Source organism: Tinamus guttatus, unplaced genomic scaffold, assembly GCF_059628265.1.
Source record: "Tinamus guttatus ecotype Peru unplaced genomic scaffold, ASM5962826v1 Tinamus_guttatus_pri_ptg000043l, whole genome shotgun sequence".
In the NCBI taxonomy this organism is placed as follows: Eukaryota; Metazoa; Chordata; class Aves; order Tinamiformes; family Tinamidae; genus Tinamus; species Tinamus guttatus.
The window spans coordinates 381566-404213 of NW_028288577.1; the positions used below are offsets into that span (position 1 = coordinate 381566).

Genomic DNA, 22648 nt, shown 5'->3' on the forward strand with positions numbered 1-22648 from the left:
GCAGCCTCCGGAGGTGTTCCCAGGCGGAAACGGGCCCCTCCGAGCCCCAAGGCCCCGGGAAGCGCCGGGAGCCCCGTGTGCCCGGGACAGGCTGAGGAGAGGGTCCGTATCCCGGTCGGAGGAGCAAGGGAAGCGCTCGCCAAGGGAGAGGGTCCCAGAAGCTGCTCGGGACGCTCCAGCGCGGAGCCGGCAGAGCCGCCGTCGCCGGTGTCCTCCGCTCCGCTGGGATCGGCCCACCGAGCGCCCCGGGCTTGGAAAGCTGTGTCCTTGGGCAAATCCATCCCTGCCAAGAGAAGAGCCCAGGAAGCCGCTTCATCTCGTGCTTCGTAAGCCAGACACTTCGGTTTCTGAAGAGTTTCGATGCTCCCCGAAGCTGAGCACAAAAACAAGCCTTGAGAGCCGGATCCTTGTTCCTCTGAGCTCTGCAGAGCGGATCCAGGAGCAGCGTCACCACTGGAGGGGCTGGGAGCCCTGCAAGGCTTTCCCAAGTCAGCACCAGGTCACGGTATTTAGCTCCCATGAAAGTCAGGCTGTTACACGGAGGTGTCTGGCTTCAGGCGACTTGCTTTGGTGGAGAAAACTTTCCTGCCGTGTTTGCTTTATCTCTGGATTAATAGCACTGCTGTTCATGTGGCGGGAGCCATCCCTTTCTGAGATGCTGTAATTCAGTTATTTCAGCTGATCATCTATTTTTCTGTCCCACCAGTCTCTTCTCCCATGATGCCCTGTAGTGTTTGGAAATTAGATTTTAGGGTTAAAATATTCAGCCTGTTGTAACGACTGTGTTATTCTCTCACTTGTGTGCACTCGGTGTGCTCGAGCATGTGGTTTTTCCTGGTCTCACTTGTTCGTTGTTTCGCTGTGTCCCTGGAGGCGGCTGCGCGCAGTCCCGCCGGCTCCGAGCCCTGGTTTGGGCAGCAGGACCCGGCAAAGCTGCCGACGCGGAGCGAGGAGCGCCGCGGGGGAGAGCGGCGCGTTCCCGGTGCCGGATCGGCCGGGCGGGAGCGGGGCCGCCGGAGCCGCTCCGCAAGGTTCCTCTACCTGCCTGCGGAAGGGCCCGCTCAAGGTCACCTTCTCCAGACGCTGCCGGCAGAGGAGGGGAGCGCGAGACAGCCCGAAGGAAGGAGCGGCGAGCGCCTCCCTCCAAAGCTATTAAGGAAGTTGGTCTTTTTCATTAATCACAAGCTCCCCGAGGATGCTGCAGCAGCCGGGGTCTAAAGGTGCGTCGGCAGCCGCGTCCTGCGATGATTTGGTTGATTGGAACAAAATTAAAGTGTTCTTCTAGAAAGGCTGCTGCGGCGCGGACGCGCGGGCAGACGGAGCCTTTCGCCAGGACCGCTCTGGGCTGTCTCCGCCGCTGTCTGCTCGTGGCAAGTGCACGTCCTCGGGGGAGATTAGGAACGCTAATTAGCCACTCTGCATATGAACGAGCTGCGCTGATCTCCATCCCAGCCATCTTCTCCCTGGCAACGCGGCGGGGAAGGAGCTGGCTGCGCCACCTCGGCATCCCGTCCAGCAGCAGGGCTGCCGGGAACGCAGCCGGGCTCTCCCGGCAGGAACGGGGACGTTCCCAGCTGAAGAAGAGCTCTTGTGCAGCAGCCCCAAGACTCCAGCCCAGCCTTCACCCCTGATAGCAAAACCAGGAAACTCAGAAGACAGGACGAAAGGAAAGAAGAAACCAAGGGGCATCGTGACCAGAAGATGTTCTCCGTCCCCCGGCGCTCCCGCCTGCAGCCGCCGCGTGTGGTGGGGACGGTGCAGCCGGGCCCGGCGGTCACGGCCGGGGGTGACGGTGGCTCCGGCTGCCCTGGGCTGGGGCCAGCAGCACCGTCGCGCTCGCTGATGGGCACCACAGGCGCCCGGGCGCTCAGTGGTAAAGCTGGGCCCCCTTTCCAGATAGGACCCCTCTGCAGACGGGAGAGCTGAGCCCGGAGAGCCCCTCGCCCAGGACGGCTGCGTGGTCCCGACGGCAGCGCCGGCTGCCGGAGCCTCTCGCCGGTGCCGCTTCCTGCGTGAGCTCCGCGCTCCTGCGCACGCTCCGCGGGGAGCCGGAGCCCGTGCAGAACGGACGCCCGTGCCCTTCACAGAAAGTCATTCCCTTTTTCCATCAGACGCCGCTTAATGGAGTAGCGGCTGCCTGGGAGGCAGAGCGAGAGGAGGGGGCCGTGGTCGGGCACCACGCGCGGAGCACGTCGCGCTCACCCTGCCAAAGGTGGCACCATTGGAGGTAGCTTCACTTTTCAATTCCCTTGATGTAGGAGATAGACCCTTTTTTTATTCTTTTGCCTCAGAAGGGAACTTTTCCAGCAGGCGTTCATCTCCGAGGTGGTTCCTGCGTGTGTTGCGCACCCGGGGCAGATGCTCTTTGCCCTGTGCTCCTGGTTGCCACCGGTTCTGCTGTCACCGTCGCAGGCAGCTGCCTTGGAAACACCCTGAGCTGTGGCTGGGTCGTGTGGGGCCGTCCCTGGGGGAAGGTCAGAGCGTCTTTCATGGAGAAGCCCCCGGAGCGCTCGCTCCGAGGTGCCTCGGGGCCGCGCGCGGCTCTAGGACTGGGCCCTCACAGTTGAGGTTTGCGCTGCGTCTGCCAGCCCAGCACACACACTGTGCTCACGGATCAGCCGCAGGGTTGGCGCCTCTCAGCCGCTGTCCTGCAGCAGGACTTGAAAGTTAAAGGACGTCCCCACGGATGGACCCTCCCTCCCTGCGGGGCGGGCGTCACCCGGCACGGGGACTGGTCCGTATGGATGCTGGCGGCTGGAGACCACGTTGCAGTGCCCTTGGATAAGCCGTACGGACCAGGGAGGCAGAGGCACATCCCGTGTCTTCCCCTCCCATCCGGCACTGCCGGGAGCCTCCCGGGCACGGAGCAGGAGCGCTGCTGAGGGCAGCATCGCCCTGCGTTGGGTCTGCGCTTGCACGGGCAGCGAGGGCCGGTATCCCGGGAAAACGGGACTTGCAGCTTCGCTGCAGGAGCTGCTCAGCCGGGCAGATGGCTGGGAGCAGCCGGAGGAGGACGGAGACGGCGGGTAGGTCAGCGGGCCCGGGTGGGCTCCGCGGAGCAGCCCGGCGCTAATGGGCCATTGCTATTCAGGTCCCCGCGCCGCCCCGGCTCGCGCTCGTTAGAGCAGATCAGGCACCGCAGCAGCAAATGAAGAGGAAAATTGAAGCAATGTCGTATTAAACATTTGTGATTTCATCTGCCCGAGCCGGGGAGCGTGGGGAGCCCACGGCGCGTGGAAGCTCTGGGACAGGACAGGCCCTCATCACCCTGCGCTCTGTGGAGATGGTGACGGTTCTCCTTAGCAAACAATCCGTTAGCAATGTTACTGTTTGAGGGGAAACAAAGGTTGCAAACCTTAGCCCTGGGTCATCCATGCAGTGACATCGGGCTAATTCCTGGGGCAGCTGCTGCGGAGCGCGCAGGGAAGCGGCTGAGCGCGAGGCCGCGTGCCTGGTGGACGCGTTTCGGAGGCGCTCCAGTGTTGCAGGGTGGAAGCACCGCTTCGTTCCATGGGGAGTGACAAGGAGGAGCGAGCGGGAACGGGCCGGCTCCCGTCGGGGCCGGGGCGCTTGGACACCTTCACCCCGCGCTCGGCAGGCGCTGCCCGTTGCAGTCGCTTCGACGGCCCAAACAGAGCGCTCTGGAGCGGCACTGCTCTCAGATAAACTTGAAAAGCCGCCGAGGTTGGGGCGCTGCTGTGCACATCCTAGAAATTGCCTTAGGAAGCGCTGCTTGTGCCCGAGTTTTCCTTTCCTGAAAGTCTCCAAGCTCTTTGGCTGGGGCTGCAGCCCTTTGATGTGTTAACTGCTGTCCTTCACACTCCTGGGATGAGGAATTGCTGCTACCTTAATCTCCAACTGTCAATAGCTCTGAAGCAAAGTACATTCCGTGTAAGCTCTCCAAATGTCAGAGCGGCCGCTGTGTGCTCAGCCCCCGCGCTGGCATTTACTCTGCCGGCCGCGACGCGCGCGCAGGCCCCGGGCCCGCTCCCAGCGCGCGGCCGTCGCGGGCAGGGAAACATCCCGTGGGTTTGCGCGGCGATGGGGAATCTGCTCTTTCACTGCATGCTGTAAAAGTGAGTTCCACCGGGTAATTTAGCGTTGCATTTAAAAGCAAGCAAAAATAAATAAATTACTAATCTTCAACCTTCTCTTTCTCTCTCTTTTATTTTCTGTAATCAGGTTACCCAAATTTTGTTGCAACATATGGCCGAGGATACCCTGGATTTGCCCCCAGTTACAGCTATCAGTTCCCAGGTATGTACACGTCATTTGCAGATTTAATTCCCCCACTTCTCCTTTATTTTTTCCTTTTTTTAAAAAGAAAAGGCGTAAATGCAAGTTGAGACAGGAAAGTCTGCAGGGAGCCTCTCACACAACAACTAATTTTTTGGCTATTCAAAAAAATTATATACATATTCTTAATACATTTTAATAATGTGTAAATTGGTACTGGTTATTTGAAAACAATGTTTTTAAATAAAAGCGTAAAGCAACAGAAATAACTGAAGCGCTGTTACCCTCCCTTTCATGGGCTTTTCCTCGTGTATCTGTCCGTATGGCAGGTAGGTATACGTGCGCCCACGCGCATGCACACCGGGCCTGCACGCACGCTCGCGCGTTACTTCTGGCGAGTTTATATTCCTTAGGAGAGCAGTTCTGGGGCGGAAGGTGCAGCAGCCCTGGTTTGTGCAGCTGTCTCCGGTGTCCTGCAGCGTGCCGGTCTCCGGGTTCGCCCTCGCGCTCCACGGTGGCTGCCGCTGCCCTCCGCAGTCCTGTCCCCCGGAGCGGCCGTGCTCGCGGCGCTGTCCCGGCGCGGGGCCTTCCGCGGAGCCGAGCGCGGCCGTGCGGAGCGTTGCCGGCCTCGCCGGGGCGCGTTGTGGAGCTCTCGGCGCGCGTGGCACTGAGGCCGCTCACCGCGGGTGCCCACGGGCTCCGGTCGGGGCTCATTGCTGCTCGCCACGCTGGGCTCCCGCTGCGCGGCAGGAGGGCGTCCCCTCCACGCGCTGCCGCTCTGCCGCGCTGCAGGGGACGGCCACGTCGCGAGTCGCATCCCTGCCTTGGAGCCGGCCCCAGGCCGGGCTGGCAGCGCGCGTGCCCTCCTCCTGCGCTCCCCCAGCAGCGTGCAGGGCCCACGCGTGCCCGTGCACCGTCCCGGCGCTCGCCCGGCTCTCGGGGCTCCGTTACACCACGAGCGAGCCGAGGAGAGCGGCTGGGCTCCGTGAGTGCAGCCCGGCCCGGACGGAGAGCGCCCAGCGCGCGCACACGGGGCTGCTGCTCCCGCCCGCGGCGGAGGCTGCTTCTCCCCAGTTATAGCTGGCTGTTCCCAGGCCCTTGCAGAGATTGGAATCCGCGGAGCAATCCAAGGGAGCTGGCCCGGCTCCAAGGAGGTGCCCTGGGGTGCTCGAGGAGCGGTAGAGGAGCTGCCCCTCGGCGACCTGCTGGGTTATCCCGGCCCGCTCAGCCCGGAGCGGCGCTCGCCAGGGCCGCGGGGCTGCGCGATCCCGGGCGGGAGGCGCTCGGAGCAGGCGGGTCGCGCGTGGCGGCGGGGGGACGCGCGCTCGTGCCAGGGCGCCGCGCGGTGCAGGAGGCGGCCGCACGCGGCGGTGCCGCCGGGAGCAGAGCGTTGGTGCAGTCAGGATCGGGGCAGGGCGCAGGGACCGGCCCTGCTGGCGTCGAGGAGCTCTGGGCTCGCGGGCCGCCCGGCCCTCCCGCCGCGCTCAGCCGGGGCAGCCGCTTCGGGTTGTAACTGCAACCAGGCCCTTCCTGTGCCTGTTTTTTTTTTTTAATTTCTGGGACTTATCTTTTCAGTTTAATCTATTAATTTCTGTTCTTATTTCACTTTACAGACTATTTGCCGATTTCACAAGACATAATTTTTATCAACTAGTTCTTAAAGATGCATAACAAATTAATCGGGGTTTACTACAGTGCTAATGAGAGAGAGAGAGACAGAAAAGCCTGGGTGGTCCATGTTTAATACCCATGTCCACTGAACAAATGCTGCTCTTACTGGCTGGTGTGATTGACTGGACTTTTTATTTTATTTTTATTTTTTTAAAGGCTCCATATCCTCACTGCTTTGAGTTTGCTTTTGTTTTGTTTCATTTTTTTCCTTTTTAATTTTTCTCCTCTGCTTTGTTATGAGTTTTAATGCCCACCTGGAATGTAACTGGCCCGGGCCGGGCGGGGGGCGGTGGAACGACTTCTCACAAACTTCTCCCAAATCAGGGAAGCAACAGCTGCCGATTGGGCGCCGTAAGCAGCGCCGGGGCGCCCGGCCGGCGCTCCGGGACGTGGGCTGCGCGTGGTGGGAACCCGCAGCGCGGAGGGAGCCCCGGTGCTCGCGCGGCTGCCCGCGCCGCGGGGCCGGCGGTGCCGGCGCTCCCCAGGCGTCCCCGTCCCGGCGGCGCGGGCGCTCGCTCGGCCGCCGCAGTCGCGTTCGCTCCCGCGCTTCGCTTGCAAATCATGGGCAAACGGTTCAAATTGGGGCAGGGGCCGGGCCGCAGCCCTCGCCGCGCGCCTCGGCCCGGCTCGGCTTCCCGCAGGAGCAGCTCCCGCACGGCCGCCTCGCAGGCGCGCGCTGGGTCCAATTCCGGGGGGTGCAAGTGCTGCTGCCCATTTTACAAGTTTGTGAGAAGTAAATTGCATGCTTACAGTAGAACTGTAATGCATTTTAATGTTTGTTAATCCACTTGTTTAAAATGTCAGTGTCAAAGGCTCTACAATACACGGCTGTGCTGTTCATTTCATTAAAGATGCTTGATGTAATAATTGGTTAGTTTTCTTTTTACTTTTCTGCAGGCGATAGCTTTTTTTTTTAATCTGTATGGCTTCTTATTATTTTGTTTGTTTTTTTGCTATGAATTGCTTTGCTTTTGTGAACTTGTCTTAGTGTGCATGATTTGCAAACATTTCGGCTATTGTGAATTTTCTCCTTTTTTTTTTGTAAATAGTCCATCTGTGCTTTTTATTTTGTTTATTTTCTTTTTTATGACATTTTTTCCTGTAAGTAACTGAGGTAGAAAATAATAATAAATTGTTTACAACGGACATGCTGTGTTGCTGCTCTCTTAGCTTGCAGTTCTAATGCTTTGGTTTGGACGCTGCAAATAACCAGTACCAATGACCATGTAATAAAAGAGTGACCCCGCCATGGCCCGAGGTGCGACGCGGTGTTGAGGAGGCGGCACACGGAGGTGTGTTCTCAGCTGGGTAAAGGGGAGCCCCGCAGGTGTCGGTGGAGAGGCCGCGCGCGGCGCGGGGCCCTCTGCTCCCCGGGGCTGCGGCCTCGTGCCCCGCCGTGCCCATGGAAAGGACCGTCCCGGAAACTTGTCGCTTTAGCCAAAAGCGGGGCCGGCGGTTCACAGATTGCTTGGCCACCTCCATCCCAGGAATTTAGGTTTTTTTTCCTTAATTTGGGGTTTCTTTCCTTGTATGTTTGTTAAAGCTTATTAAAGCCCTTCTGTATGGGGAGAGGCGGGAAAAACAAATATTTTGGCGACCTTTCCAGGGCTCAGGACCTCCCCTTGCTTGTTCATGCTGATGCTGTGCAGTCGTGCCGCGACACCTGGGCTCAGTGCTGTGCAACACGAAGCAAGGCGAGCGCCAAGCCCCAAACTAGTGTTTTTCCTTACTGCGAGGGCCCTTAACGCAGCCGTTTCCTTGATCCGGGAGGCGCAGCGTGGTCCCTTCCCGATGCCGCGGCGAGCTGGGCCGCGGGCTCGCGGCTCCGGAAGAGGAGCGAGCGCCCGGATGCGGCGACCGCGCCGCGTTCCTGCTCCCGGAGCGGAGCATGAGCGAGGGGAGGAAGGGACGGCAGCGCTGCCGGCGCGGGGCCGCTCCCGCCGGGACGGAGCGATGGAGCCAGTAGGAATAGCAGCCCGGTCCCGAGGAGCTCGGCCTTGTGCAGCTTGGCCATGGGAGCAGTTTGCCTGGTCAGGAGACCTCATTGATGAACCGAGCGTTTGAAAGGAAGCAGGATTCGCTGGCAGCTGCAAAGCCGGGAGGAGATACAGAATATGTTCAAAATAGCATGTGCAGTTCGTTAAGCTCGTCACAGCAAGAGGTGCTGAGCAAAGTTGGAGCTGTTCCTCACTCCTCATCTAACCCTTTCTTAACTGCTCCAAATCTGTTCTAATCATCCCCGCGCTGCATGCCTTTATTCACCTAAAACACATTAGCTGCATCTGCATGGCATAAAGCGGTTTGCAAAGTGCATATTAAATCTGCTGGAACGACCTTAATTATCGCTCTTCAAACCTCTCCGTTCCAGTCTCCGTCAGTGCAAACAAACAGCGAAGGCCGGGCGGCTTCGCGAGGAGGAGCCGGGTCTGTGCGGACCGGAGGCAGCGCGGCCGAGGAGCTGCCCCTCCGCGTGCTGCGGCGCGATGGAGTCGTGTTGTGACGTGGGGAGTCGCAGCGTGGGGGACAGTTGCACTCTTTATGTTGCGGGAATGAGTTGCCTACATCTCCTTCCTCTCCTGTGTTTCCTCAGCCCTTACAGTGAGACGCCGGGTGCTGGTTGGGGTGGTTTTCAGCAGGTTGCAGCTGCCCCGAGCACGCGCTGCAGCTGGTGTCCGCATCCTGCCCAGCACCGCGGCCTCCCGGCTCCGTCCCGAGGAGCGGCCGCGCGGCGAGGGCGTCTGGGCCATCCCCAGCGTCCTCCCGTTCCGAGCAGCTCGCTGGTCTGTGGCGCCTGAGACAGGCTTTAAATATTCCGGGTCACGGCCTGGAAAAGGAGCGATGCTGAAGGGAGGGTGGGAGAGAAAGCCCCAGGGGTGCCGCTGCGCCGGGCTCTGCAGAGCGCCGGGCTGGGAAGGGGCCGCAGCTGCAGCCACGGGGATCGTAATGAGAGCAATTACCTGCAGGAGTGATAAGGGGAGCGCAGGCTCCAGCACGGGTGAAAAGCTGCACTGCCCTGAGCAGGGCAGTGTGATGGGGGTGATGCTGCTGTGGCCGTAGGAAATGCTGGGTGGCCCGAGGTAGCCACGATGCTAGCTGCAAACACCTTGGTTAGTGTGATTTTTAGCTAAAAATGGGGGAGGAGGGGGCAGAAAGGAATGAAAAGCTTCTGGAGAGCAGTCTCCTTGGTGCAGGCGTTGCTGAAAGGTGGGAGCTGCTCAGTCCCGTGTGCAGGAAGGGCTCCGAGGTGCCCGGTGAGTGCTGGGCCGTGCCGGGGACCCCGTCCTCCCCTGCCGCGGCGGCACCGCGTGGGCCGCTCGGTGGGCGCCGGGTCCCTCGGGGCTCCTCTGCCCTTCCGTGCCCTTGTCCTGGGATTAATCGTCTCTCCAGAGCTGCTGTTGGCCCATGCTGTTTTTGCTCGCTGCAGCTTCTAGACACAGGGTGTTTTTTACGCTTTTGATCACGGTTCAGGATCTGTCTTTTAATAACACTCGCATGGATCGTTTAGATCATTCATAAAAACTTAGACAAGCTGCGTGAGCCAAGTAGCTCATTTCCCCAGCAGCAGAGAACTGCAGCGAGGCCTGAAGCGGAGCAGTGACGGTGCGAGCCGTGTCGCTGCCCGCAGCGTCCCCGGCTGGTGGGAATCCCGTGGCTTTGGGCACCGCAGCGAGAGCCGCCTCCTCGGTGTCACCACCGCGCTGCCGAGTGGGGTCACTCACATTTGGGAGCCATTTAGTATCACTGCTCCCCGGCCCCCCAGCCACGTGTGTCTGCGGCTCTAATTCCCTGTGTCGCAGAATCAGGGGGAATGCAGATCCCAGGGCAAGCTGCGGTGTCGGAGGTGGGAGGAAGAGTTTTCCTAGGACACTGTGAGAGTCAGAGTGGATGCCTTGAAGCTACTCTAGGATATGTGTGGTTTTAAAATAGGGTAAAAAGGCAACAGAAGCAAAACTGCTACCAGCTTTTGCATGCTGCATTATTAAATAAATGTTTCTTGGAATGAGCCGTTTCCCTTGGAAGGGTTTACCGTTTTTCGGCGCGGTGAAGCCAGGCCGAAGGGCCCTGGGGCGCGCGGAGCCGCGGGGCGCTCGCTCGCAGGCGCGCGGAGCCGGGGCGCGCGGCCGTGCCCCGCAGCGCGTCGCAGGCGGCCGAACGGGTCCCTTGCACAAAGCCGAGCGCCGCGGGCTGTGCTGGCCCTCGTTGTTCCGCCGGGATCGCGGGCAGCGGGAGCCGCTCGTGCCCGGGGCTCATGCGTGTCCAGGGCCCGGCGCCGCCGCGGGCCCCGCGCGCTCGGGCAGGACGCGGATCTGCTGCTGACTCCCACCCCGCTCCCACCCCCTGGGGTATTTTTCCTCTCTAAATGCTGCGTGTTTTAGGTGTTTGTTTACAATTTGAAGTGTCAGGGTTTTTTCTTCCCTGCTCACGTTTCCAGTGCAGAAGGTGGTGGGGAGGCTGAGGCAGAGGAGACCCAGGACGAAGCCGCTGAGCCCTCGGTGAGCGCCTGGCGCTGCCGCTTTGCGCTCGCGCCGGCCGTTCAGGCTGCGTTTCTGCCCAGTAATTTGGGGCCCTGCCTGCTTCCTTCCCTGGAAAATAAACGGAGAGGGCCCGAGAGCAGCGGGCTCGAGTGCCTCGTGGTCCAGGTCTCTGGTGCTTCAGAAATGAAGCCTGAGGGTCCTGCCAAGAGGGTAGCTCTGCCTGATGGGAGGAACGTCACCGGCGCGGAGCTCCGAGGGAGGCCGGCGGTGCAGGAGGGCACAAGCAGCCGGATCCGATCCAGGACTGCACAGGCAGGGGACGGTTGTGCGCAGCGCAGGGTGACCCAGCGGCTGCCGCACCGGTACCAAGGGAGCAGCAGGGCCTTAGTGCCGCTGACCTGCTCACCACTGCGCCGAGGGGCGAAGCGGGTCACACCGAGCCGGATTTGGTGGGAATTCCGCACGCACGCATCGTGAAATCACATTTATTGGTGCATTTCCAATGGGCAGCAGATGGTGGCGGGGTCGGTGCGTGGGGGCCGGCTCCGACGGGCGCCACGGGAGCTGTGCACACATTTACCCGGACTTCTTTTCTCTCCCCGGCAGCGCTGTTGCCGTACCTAAATGCAAGTACGTCTGTGTTGGTGGCCGTGCGCGTAGCCCGCTGCAGCCCAGCCGCTCCGCTCTAGCTGTAGCGCCGGGCTAGAGGCGCAGCCCCTGCTCCGTGCGTGCCGGCCCGCGCGCCCTCCTCGCCCGCCGTTCCGCTCTGCTCCGGCGGGACCGAGTGTGTCCCAGGCCCCAGCGGCCCCGGAGCGCAGCCCCGCGCTCGCAGCCGGGCGCGCTCGGAGCGCCGCGTCGGTCCCACAGCGCGCAGGCTGCGGCTGGGTGACGCCCGGGCCTTGCCACTCGGAGTCGGAGCGCCCAGCAGAGCTTGTTAGTGTTAGTTAGAAGTAGAGAAACGAAACCCAACATCCTCCCAGCAGCATTCCGTGTGCGCGGAGCCTCTCCACCCCTCCAGGCGGGTGCAGCTCTCACTCCCTTGACCTGTTTTGCTTTCCAAAGCTTTTCTCTTCCCTTCTCTCTTCTTTTCCCAAGTCCCGTTCCCTGCTCGCTCCCAGCTGTCTGTGATCCTTCTCCCGTTCCCGCTGCTCTGCCCGTACCCGTTACGATCCCTTGCAGACCAGCAGGGAGCGGAGCCCACGCGGTGCCGCCCGGTGCCCGGGCCGGTCCGTGTGCAGCCGTGCGGGGCCGGGGCCGGGCGGGCTGGGCTGCGCACGCGGGGCTGCTCGCGCCAGCCCTTCCTCACCCTTCTCCTTGTCCCCAGGTTTCCCGGCAGCGGCGTATGGACCAGTGGCAGCGGCGGCCGTGGCGGCAGCGAGAGGATCAGGTAGGGGGGCCGCGAAAGAGCAGAGCCGCGCAGGGCAGGGTCAGGTAAATGCTCTGTCGGGGCCCGCAGCGCCGGGGACCCCCAAGGCAAAGGGCAGGAGCTCAGGGACCCCCGCAGGGGCCAGACCCCAGGGCCGGAGCGGTGCGGGGGCGGCCACAGCACCCCCAGGCCGGGCAGCCTCCCCGAGCTCTCCATCCCTTACTGCTTTATTTCTTCCCTTGGTTTCAATTCGGGATTAAAAAGGACACCAAAAATAAAATTAAAGACCGGTGCTGTCAGAAAAAAGCTTTCGTTTCTCATGGGAAGTTTGCAGAGGAGGACGAGGCAGCACCCGGCAGCTGGTCCCAACCCGTGCTGTGCCCAGGGACACCCCTCCTGCTGCCCCTTCCAAGAGCTGTGTCCCCTGCAGGGCGTCCTGCAGCTGGGCTTGTCCCCAGCCTTGCACGGTGCATGCACCCGCAGTGATGCACACACCTGCAGCGGTGCATGCGCCCGCAGCGATGTGCATGCACCTGCAGTGACACGAGCACCTGCAACAGTGCTCGCACCCACAGCGATGCACGCACTGCAGCAACACGTGCACTGCAGTGTGCATACACCCGCAGCGATGCATGCACCGCAGCGATGCATGCAGCACAGTGGTGCTTGCACCTGCAGCGATGCACACACGGCAGCAACGCGTGCACTGCGGTGTGCATGCACTGCAGCAATGCGTGCACCGAAATGGTGCTGGCACCTGCAGTGATGCTCTGCTGCCGGGCCCGATTTGTTGCAGAATTTGGTGCCTGCTTCCCGGGTGCTGCCTCCAGCCCCTCCTGCAAACGCCGCTGCCTTTCGTGAGAAATGGTAAAGCTTTTCTTCCTCCTTCTGCAGGCTTGGATTGCTGTTTTTCCCCCTAAGGGAAATGATCACACAAATTGCTACCAATTACCGCTCTTACCTGAGGTTAGAATTCAAAGACGTGAGCTAGTGCTCGGCCGAGGAGGCCGAGGCGCTCGGCACGGCCGGGAGCGACGGCCGGCCCCGTGGCGGCGCGCGGCTCGCTCGCCCGCGGCCGTGCCGAGCGGGGCGCCCGGCGAGCGCGGCCCGCGCCGCGGCGGCCAGGCCCGCGCGCGCCCTCGGAGAACTCCGTTCCATGCAAACTGGCACTGCTTGCAGGCTACAAAGGATCCTGGACCGGTTTCGTTCCGTGGCATGTCGAGAGCGCCTAAGGGGTGACTTGCCAGACTGGTTGTGGGGCTGCCCCATGTCCCCTCTCCTCCTGCCGCCCCCCTTTCCGAGGAAAACTCACAAAGAAAAAAACAGATTGATTTTTTTTTTTTTTTTTTGCATATGATCTGGGGAAAACAGACCTCACTGTTTCTGCCTCTTCCTCCTGTTTTGCCCTTCAGGTTGTGTTTTACGTGCAAACAGACCTGGTGAGTTGCCCCTTAGCAAGGCACAGAGGGTTTGGCTGGATTAACGTTGCTTCCCTGATTATTATTATTATTCTTTTTTTAATCGGAGTGCTTTTGGTGCCCATTACAACTGAACTGAGCATTGATCGATTCTGTGCCTGAAAATCGTTTGTCTTTAATTTGAGTGGCTTCTGTTTTTTTTCTTTGTTGGGTTTCCTGGTTTGTTTTGTTTCGTTTTTTTGTTTTGATTTTTTTTTGTTGTTGTTTTGAATTTTCATTTGAACTTGCAATACGAAAATAAATCTAACCCTAAATTAACAGCACCCTTTCTGGCAAGTTTAAAGAGCAGTATGGTGTTTGAAAATGCCTTTCCAGCCTCTAAATTGCCTGTGGGCCCAAAAGTGGCCCAAACCCCCCAAAGTGACCCAAAACAACCCCTTGTGCTGCGCTGCCGGCCCCATCCCGCACGTGCCCAAGGGCCTGGCTGTTTCCTGCTTTGTTTTGGTTGCTCTTTTGGATTTTTCCCCCTGCTTTTGCAAATGTGTCCAGCCCTTGTTGCCGCTGCCCGACCGCGTTTGCTTTTTTCTCTTCCTCTCCTTTTGCAATTGGGCTCCCTTGCCGCCGGCCGTGGCGTTCCGCGTGCCGCGGGGACGGCTCGCAGCGGCCGCAGCGCGTGCCCTTCTGCCCTTCGCCCTCGCGGGGCACTGAGCGCCCGGGCACCGGCGTGCAAGGCGGGCACGTTCCCGAGCCCCCCGGCACCTTTTACACATCAGACTTCTTTTTTTTTTTTTTCCTGACTTGCAAGCACTTTTTCCAAGAGAAAACCATGGGGCCGTAGGGGCCTTTTCCTCTTGCATTTGGCCCGGCCTGCCTTCACTTCGAAGGAAAGCAAGAAATTCGGCAGGAACAGGGGTCGTTTTTGGAGGCTTTTCCCCTCTGCATTTTTGGCGTAGCGGCAGCGCTCGCTCACCCCGTTCCCAGCCTGTTCCCCGTGTCCCCCGCCAAGCGGAGCCCAGCCCCGCGCGGAGCCCGGCGCGGCGCGGCCGGAGCGCGTCCCAGCGCCGCCGCTCCGGCGCGGAGCCGCCGCTGCCCTTGCAGCCGGAGCCCCCGAAGGCCGTACTGCGCTTTACGCTTGCCAGCCCCGCGCCGGCGGCGCGAGCTACTGACCCTGACGGTGAGTGTGAGCAGTTACGTTCTGTTGTTTTCTCTCTTGCTTGGTTGGGGCTGCGGTGAGAGAGGGTGTCTCTGAGGCAAACGTTGCGGCCTCTCTTTCTCTGGGACGTGCACACCTCCTCTCAAACACTCTGCTGCGCGCCCTCGGCGGGAAGGTTTGTCCACACCTCTTCATCCTCTCTCCGTGTCCAGCTTCTTGTTAGTAGCAGCTGGTTGCATGTTTTTTGCTTGTTCGGACGAAACGGTTCGAGAAACGACTCATATCAACTCTCGAGAAATGTCTCTCTCTCTCTCTCTCTCTCTTTTTTTTTTTTTTTCCTTGTACACTTTCTTTCTTTTGGTGTTTTTTTAAATTGATTTCCCTTTATTTAAAAAAAAAAAAAAAAAAAAAAAAACACGAAACACACCTGTTGTCCCGTAAAACATCTCCCATCTCCCCTGCCTGTTCTTAGAGTGTATGTATCTGTGGGACTGAACTAAATGCATGCACTGTAGTAGTCGTCCTGGTAGCCGTAGTGGTAGAACATGCATTGGGGAGTTGATATTACGGGGCCGGGCGCGCAGCGCGCTGGCCGAGCGGAGGCGAGCAGCAAGGCCCAGGGCTTGGATCCACAGCACCCCCGTGGCTGAACCCCTCGCCTGGGAGGCCACGTTGCATCGGCTGTAGGTCGCCTACACGCTCCCTCCCCAGGAACCCGCCTGTGCTGTGAGGTTCACGGTGAATTTACCCTTTTTTACTTTTTTTTTCTTTTTCTTTTTTTTTTTTTCTCAAATTAACCCCCTCTAGGAATTAAAACACCGAATATAACTATGTTCTGTTATTTTTATTTTGTATTCAAAAAAAAAAAGTTCAAGATCTTCTAAAACTCATTCTACAACCATGGTTTCTCCATCAGCCTGTTACTCGTCCATGTTAGCCCATAGACTCATCGTTAGCCCTCCGAGACCAGTCGCGCTCTCCGCCGATCACCCCATTGGAAAGCCAGACCCACCCTGTGCGCGAAGCCGCTTCCGCAGTGGGGCTGCGGGCTCCGAGCGGTTGGCTCTGGGGCCATGAACGGTGAATCCCGCTCTGCGCCGCGCTGCCGCTCGCTCGCCGCGGGATGTCGGGAGACGCCAGCGGGAGGTCGGTGCTGCCGGGGGCGAGCAGGCACGGCCGTCCTGGGCGCGCTTGTCCCCGCGGGAGCTTGTGCGGGAGAGAAGCCGTCCGGAACGGGCTTGCGCAGCAGCGGGAATTGCGTTTGCTCCTTGTCTCTGGTAGAGCCAACGTGCCTCAGCGGTGCCGCGGCCGGCACGGGGTGACCGGTCATTCCCGGGCCTTGTTGCCACCAAGGAGGGAGACACTTATGCATCAGGGGGGTAACTCCCCCCTTGCTCGCAGCCCTCGAGGAGACGGGGAGCCGCAGCCAGCGCGAGGCAGATGATGAAGTGCAGCCGGTATCTAAAAGTCAGCAGAGCGACAAATTGCATGGGGCTTCGGGAGCCTTGTCTTGCGCTCAAGGAAGGTGCTCTAAAAATTTAATCTCGTCATTAAGCACCCATCGCGTTAGCAAATTGCAGCCATAAAGATGAGGAGAGTCTGTGTGTGCGCGGGGGGAGAGCGGCCTGCATCAAGGCACCAAAACGTGACGGAGGAGCATTTCCAAGGGTCGGGGATGAGCCTGACCGGGATTTATGTGGTCCCGGGGGAGCATTGCCCTGCGGAGCTGCTCCCCTGCTTTTATTTTGCTATATAAGAGTACATAAAGTTTAATGAGAGCGATGGAGGTGGCAGGGGACTCTGCGTCTCGGTGCCACCAAACGGGATCCCTTCTGTCGCAGTCACAAGCTCATACCTTGAAGCAGCTTCAACCCCCTTACAGAAAGGACGACACAGAGATGCTTCCCAGAACGCAGGCTACCCCCCAGCTATTTATCCTGTTTTACTGTAGGACACAATTGGGGTTTTTTAAAAACCCTTGAGGCACTGAACTTCCCCCGGTGTCATATAAAAACTGCAGTAAATGTGAAGCAATTTGGTGCTGCGGCTGCTCGGCCCCAACCGCAGCTGCAGCCGCTGCACGAGGCCCCCGCTCCAAGTCCGTTGCGGTTAAAATTCATCTGCCTCAATCAATAGTTTTGTAATAGGAAATCTTGTGCACTTGATAAATCGTCTCCAGTGCAATTAGTGACCACCTCAGGAGTGCAGGCTTAAGTACAGGGCACGTTAATCTTTAATGAATTTATTAGCTAACTTTTAATAGTCTTCTTGGCCGGTGGAGTGATATGCGATGGGGAAAGGCCACGGTGATGGCCGCGGTGACGGCCACGGTGACAGACGTGGTGACGGCCGGAGCGGCACCGGGCTCTGGTCCCTGTGGGACGGAGCTGCCACCGTCGCGCTGGATCCCTGTGGGGATTGCAGGGCCTGGCAGGAGCGGCTGCCCCGCGCGGGTGGGCAGCCCCGCGCGGCGCCCGCGCGGCCGAACCGCGCACGCTTTTGTTTTAATTTGCCTCTTCTTTCGTCTGTGGTTGTACAAAAGGCTGCAATTTAAAATTAACGGGAGTGATAGCCAGCTAATGCGTTGCAGTGGGAGGCCGGAGTTTCGGTTGCCATGGCAACAGAGTTCGGCTCATTTGTTTTGTAGATGAGTAATTACTACGCAATTAGAGTAGGCTAAAAATAAAGGGGCCCTTTGTTCCCTGTTACTCATTAATATTAATAAAAGACCTGTCCGGGCTGTGGTAAACAATTAATGCAGATGTGGCTGCCCGTGCTCGGAGCAGCAGCGCGTTTCCCGGTGCCCGGCGCGGGGACGGAGCCGCAGCGCTCGGCTCGGCCTTGGCGTTGCGTTGGGGAACGGTGAGCATTGGTGTGTGCTCAGAACCACGAGCCTTGGCCGGCTGCGGGGACGGAGCGACCGTCGAGGTGCTGCCTCCTGAGGGCAGCACCAGGGTCGGTCCTGGACAGCACTGGGAGCCACTGGCACCTCGTGCCACGTGGTGCCCGCAGGCAGATGTTGGCAGATGTTTGGGCAGGTTTGTGGGTGCTGGCATGGCCCTTGGGCCTGGGCGCAGCGTCCGCGGCAGAGCCCAGGAGGAGCAGCACAGAGTCGTGAGCAAGGAGGCCTGGGCCCTCGGCGCTCCATCTTGGCCAACTCAACACTTGACTCTTGGTGCTTGGAGTTGGCTTTTCCCTTGCCCCGAATCCTCTGGTGACAGCAGGGCTTTCCCAGGCTGCCTGGGTTTGCTGGGAGCGCTCTGAATCCGCGGCTCTGGGCCGGCTCCATGCCCCGTCTCCCGCGTGCGTCCCCAGAACGGCGACGGCACCGCATGCGTCCCAGCTGCGTCACAGGCAGCGCCCGCTCCGTCTGCGGAGCCCCGGACGACTGCGGAGCCGGGGCAGCCGCCTCCCTCCCGAACCCGTTAAGTAATGGAGGGAAGCGCAGCGCAGCCTTTGTAAGGTCGACATTTGTTTGTTGTTAAGGATCTAATTAGAAACATGAGAGGGAGCTGAATGGCTGCTTGCTCGGCTAATTAGCGACATGCACGAAGACCACTTTGAACTTCAAGGACACAAAGCTATTAGCGCTTACATCAAAAATGGATTAAACTTCTGTGCTTTTGTAATGATTAAAGATGAGCTGCTCGAGAGGAAACCCTTTTGTATGGCTGTGACAGGAGCCTGACGGCAGCCCCGGCAAGCGATCTCCGTGCGGCCGCCGCGCGGCACCCAGCCCCGCGCGGGTCCTCGTGGCGGGGAAACCTCAGCGATAAATAGCAATTGCTCGCAGGAAATGGCACCTGAGCTGGAAGACGCCTGCATGTCTGTGGATGCATCGTGCAGGGCTTGGGAACGCGGGGCGGGAATACGGGGATCTGCACGTGCAGTTTGTGCATGCTGGGATGCGCAGGCGGCACCGTGTCCCGGGGCGGGTGCTGCAGCGCGCGGAGGGGACAGTGGCTGCTTTAGAGCCCGGGATTAGAGCTGGATTTGGAGCTTCCCAAGGCTGCGGACACAGCCAGCTCTGGGCTCTGCTGCAGCAGCATAGCTTGGAGCTTCCCTGCTTCCTGGGGGAGGCCGTAGCAGAGATCCAGAGGTTTAAATCCAGAGATTCAAGCTCTCAACACCATCCCGTGGTGCCAGGTCGCAGCGTGCACGTGCAGGGTGGCCCTCAGCCCCTGGCCTTTGGGACAGCCGGCTCTGCAAGGAGCCAGGAGCGGAGGCCTGGAGCATCCTTCCTCACACACGGGATCGGTGGCTCCTTTGGGCAGGAAGATGAGGCTTGCAGCGTGTTGCATGAAGTTTTCATAAAGACCAAAAGAAAGACAAAAGAAAGCTCTGCTTTCCAGGGAGATCTTCCCGCGTTTCCAAATGGGAGCCACATGTTTTGGGGATTGGCTCCACGATATGGGGGTTCTTGCACCTACATGCAAGTCCTGATGTCTCCTGGTGTGAAACTCGGCAGCTCCAAGCAGGCTCAGCCTGTGGCAGTGGCGGCTTTGCTTGGATGGGCAACTTGGCAGCAAAACCCTGATCTTTTTTTATTGAACCAGGAGGAAGAAAGAGAGGGAGAAAAGGCGCTAGCTTACAGTAATGAAGGGCTTTTGAACATCTCAGCAGGATATTTTTCTCCATGAGTGAGAAGGCCAAATGTTATCTTGACATTTAATCTTTAATAACAAAAAAACGGTGCTTTGTTTGCCAGTGAATTCCAAAATAATCTGTTTACTCGCTCCTGCTGTACTTGCACCCGCCTGCTTGGCTGACCTACTTACTTCCCCTCTCCCGGTTCAGAGCCGCTGAGGGGGGTGTCCCGCAAGGGACAGCGGCTGTTGGGGCTCTTGGCAGGTTGACCCATCCCTTAGGGACCCGGATCGCTTGGCAGGGCGGGTGAGCTTGGGATGGGGACAGGGATGGGGGACACAGCGGCGAGCTCGGCCCATGGCATCTCTGAGATGCTGCTGCGGCGTTTGCTGGTGGCATCTGTGTTGTGGCCTTCCCGGGTGGCACGGCAAGGAGCCCGGAGCGGGGCCGTCCCGGCCGCCCGGCATGGAGGGACCAGACTAGGAGGAGAACCGGGGAAAAGCCTAGGAACGACCTGGGACCAGCGGCTCAGGAGGGTTTTCCTGGCTGGGGGAAGCGGGGCTCGGGATGCAGGCCGCGGGACTCGGGATGCAGGACACGAGACGCGGGACGCGGCCGTCTCCCGCCTCGCGCCGCCGGCCGCGCTCGGCTCCGCAGCTCCAGCAGCCATTTCCATCCTAGCCCGCCCGCTCCTCTCCGCATCGAACCCTCCTCCTCCTCCTCCATGAGTTCCACATCCCAGTGTGACTGTGAGAGGTGCCAGCAGCCTGACCATCTAACATGCTCTAACCCGCAGTTACGCTCTAGCCTCATTCCTGTTTACATTGTTTTCTGTCTCAAAAACAAAACCCCAAAAAACATTAAAAGGGAGAAAAAAAAGTTTTCTTTTACTTCCACGTTAGGAGGTGAGTTTCCATACACCCTCTGGAATTCTCTTTTTTTTTTTTTTTTTTTTTTTTTTTTGCTTTTGATCTTTATTTGTTTGTTTAATTTTGGTTGATGTCCCGAGCATGGTTTTGGAGACGAAGGTAGGTCTTCGCTCTCCAAATCAAAAGGAAAAAATAAATAAAAAACACTCTCCTTGGTCATATTAAAAACAACAAGTAAAAAAATCTAAACCGTTCCATTCCATACCATTAAAAAAAAAAAAAAAAGGCAACTATTGAAATATTTCTACAGCTCACTGATTTAAAAGGGTGGGTTTTTTCCAAAGTATCAAATGGATCCAAAAACGATTTTTGCTAGACGTGACCAAAGTCATTTTCTTGCTGTCCACATTTTAATATCAATATTACCACAATGTGTAGTCTCAAACTAGTTCCTTTGTAGTTTGCATGGGATGTGAATGCTGTCTCGGCGTGCCCAGACCTAGAGAACTTGTTACTACTGCATGAGCATCAAGTCAGATGTTGGAAAATATCTATTACATTTTGTGATAATTTGGTGAAAATGAGCACCTACAGTCTCTGGTTGCAGTAGTGTGTTGAATGATTGTTCTTTTTTTTTTCATATATATCCATATATATATTTTGGAGCTCTAAGCTTCGTAGTAGTCCGGGCTGACTATTATCGAGTCCTTGCTCTCCTATCGCATGGCCTTGGTTAAGTGTTAGAAGTCGGGCCTAGGCTGTTGGTTCTAGTGTTTGGCTTTGTAAGACGGGTGCATGCCCGGCGTCCGGCCTCATACCCAGCTCTATTCTCTGCACACCAGTCTTGAATAGCTACAGTGCTCAACCGAATTTTGGCGCACCCGCTTCCCCGGCAGGCTCCACCCCAGCGCGGCCCGGCGGCTTCCCCGGCGCCAACAGCCCGGGGCCCGTGGCGGATCTCTACGGCACGGCCAGCCAGGACTCCGGCGTCGGCAACTACATAAGCGCGGCGAGCCCGCAGCCCGGCTCCGGCTTCGGCCACGGCATCGCGGTGAGTACGGGGCGGCGCGGCGGGCGCGCGGGCGCCTTGCAGCCCCCGCGGCCGGGCTGGGCGTGCTCGGGAAGCCCAGGCACTCGGCAAACGTTAAGTGTGCGTTTAAGTTGTATAACGGCCCTGTATGCACGGCTGCCTGGGGGTTGCGCTGGCCGTGCCCGGCCAACGCCGCGGCCTGGGGCCTCGTGTCCAGCCGCATGAGCCGCTGGGATGCTCCCGTGGATGGCGGGGGGCACCCGGCCGCATCGTCCCTCGGGACGCTCCCATGGGAGCGGGGCTGTGCGGGGTCGCGCGGGGCGGCTGGCAGTGGGTCCCCTCGTCGGGCAGCGCTGCCGGCCGCCCCCGTGGGAGCGCGCGGGGTGCGAGGGAGTCGCTCCCGCTCCATGGAGCGAGCGTGCCGGGGCTGTGATCACACTAACGGCGGCTGCGAGATTCGCCTAACCCCGTGCATGGTTTCCAGCCGGGCCCGTGTGCGCTAGCATGAATGTGGATGTCCCCGCGGCCGCCCCGCTCGCGGGGAAGCCGGCAGCGCCCAGGGCTCCTGCCCGGCTCGCGGCACCGCGCCGAGGGGCTGCTGCTCCTCTTCTCCTCCAGAAATTAACCCCGGGTCTGGCGCAGGGCTGACCTACGGCACAGCTCCCGGAATTGCTTTATAGCACAAACGAAGAGCACCTCTCAAACAAAGAGAAAACTAGACCTTTTCTGGCCTCCCGTTTGTGCCCCCGTGCTCCTGGCGGGCCGGGAGAACCCTTTGGATCCCTCGGGGAGATGCTGGATGTTTCTGCTCTGCCCAGAGCGGCCTCAATTTAAACGGCTGCTGTAGCCACTTACCTGTCCCCTCCGCGCTCTGCAGCCGCGGCCGGGGAGCGTCGCCTCCGTGCCGAGCGCGGCCGGGAGGCCTTGGGCGCCGGGGCTGTCCCGCTGGCCGGCCCTGATGCTCCGCACTAACCCCGCTCCAGGAATCACTTGGCCTTGGACATGCAGATCGGCCGCCTCTTAATTTCTCCTACCCCCAATAACCGTAAAGAACCCAACAGCGTTTTTTGCACACACCCCTACATGTCTATTTAACACCCTCCATTTACTAATCCTGGCTTGAAAATAAATAAAAAAAAAAAAAAGGAAGTCCAAAAGCTGGTCTTGGAAAGGTGCCCTTCGAGTCGAGCCCCTCGGGTCGCTGGTGGCCGGAACGCTGTCGGAAGTACCCGTTCATGCTGGCGACACGGGCGTCAAGTCCTTCGATAATTTCTTGCCAAAATTAATAATCATCTGTTCCCATGTATAGCGCACTGATGAACTTAACAATTGTACAATTTTAGGGACCTTTGATTGCAACGGCTTTTACAAATGGATACCATTGAAACGTTACACATGGGTGGTTGCCATCTCACTTGGAGGTATTGCAGTCTGCACCATCTGTACTCTGTGCTCAGCTACCACTCCCTCCCATCTACTTTTAAGTGAACAAATTTTCCTCTTCATTTCGTCTTTCCTTGGCCTTTAATCATTCCTTTTTGTGATTTATTTTATTTAAATCAATCTCCGGGTTGGAAACTGGAAAGCAGATCAGGAGCTGGCACCTCCCCAAGTTACTTCTCCCTTTTGGAAACTCTCAGGGCAACCTCTGGAGGCTCCAGACCTGCCTGGAGCAGTGGGGACCCCGGGGCAGCGCCCGCCTCGCTGCAGCAAAACCCATCCTTCTGGATTAAGTTGAATATTAATTAAATATTAAAGCTAAAAGATAACGTTGTAACTAGTAACCATAGAGCAATTATCAAGATTAAAAAAAAATTAAACCTAAGCAAATTAAATTAGAGAC

General features: G+C 58.8%; 1 protein-coding gene across 4 annotated transcripts in view; it reads left to right on the forward strand.

Moving 5' to 3' along the window:
• The window catches only part of MSI2 (musashi RNA binding protein 2), a 116430-nt gene extending 94213 nt beyond the window's left edge, over window positions 1–22217 (forward strand). The window contains exons 10-14 of one of the 4 annotated variants that reach the window (XM_088535681.1): window positions 4183–4257; window positions 11707–11769; window positions 13161–13187; window positions 20618–20826; window positions 22149–22217. In XM_088535681.1, coding sequence (XP_088391807.1) covers window positions 4183–4257; window positions 11707–11769; window positions 13161–13187; window positions 20618–20826; window positions 22149–22190 — 416 coding nt within the window. In that variant the 3' untranslated portion in view covers window positions 22191–22217. Of the gene's footprint in view, window positions 1–4182; window positions 4258–5849; window positions 6105–11706; window positions 11770–13160; window positions 13188–20617; window positions 20827–22148 lie in introns of those variants that run through there. The other 3 variants (XM_088535689.1, XM_088535696.1, XM_088535700.1) reach the window with 3 other exon arrangements.
• Window positions 22218–22648: the final 431 nt, after the last annotated feature.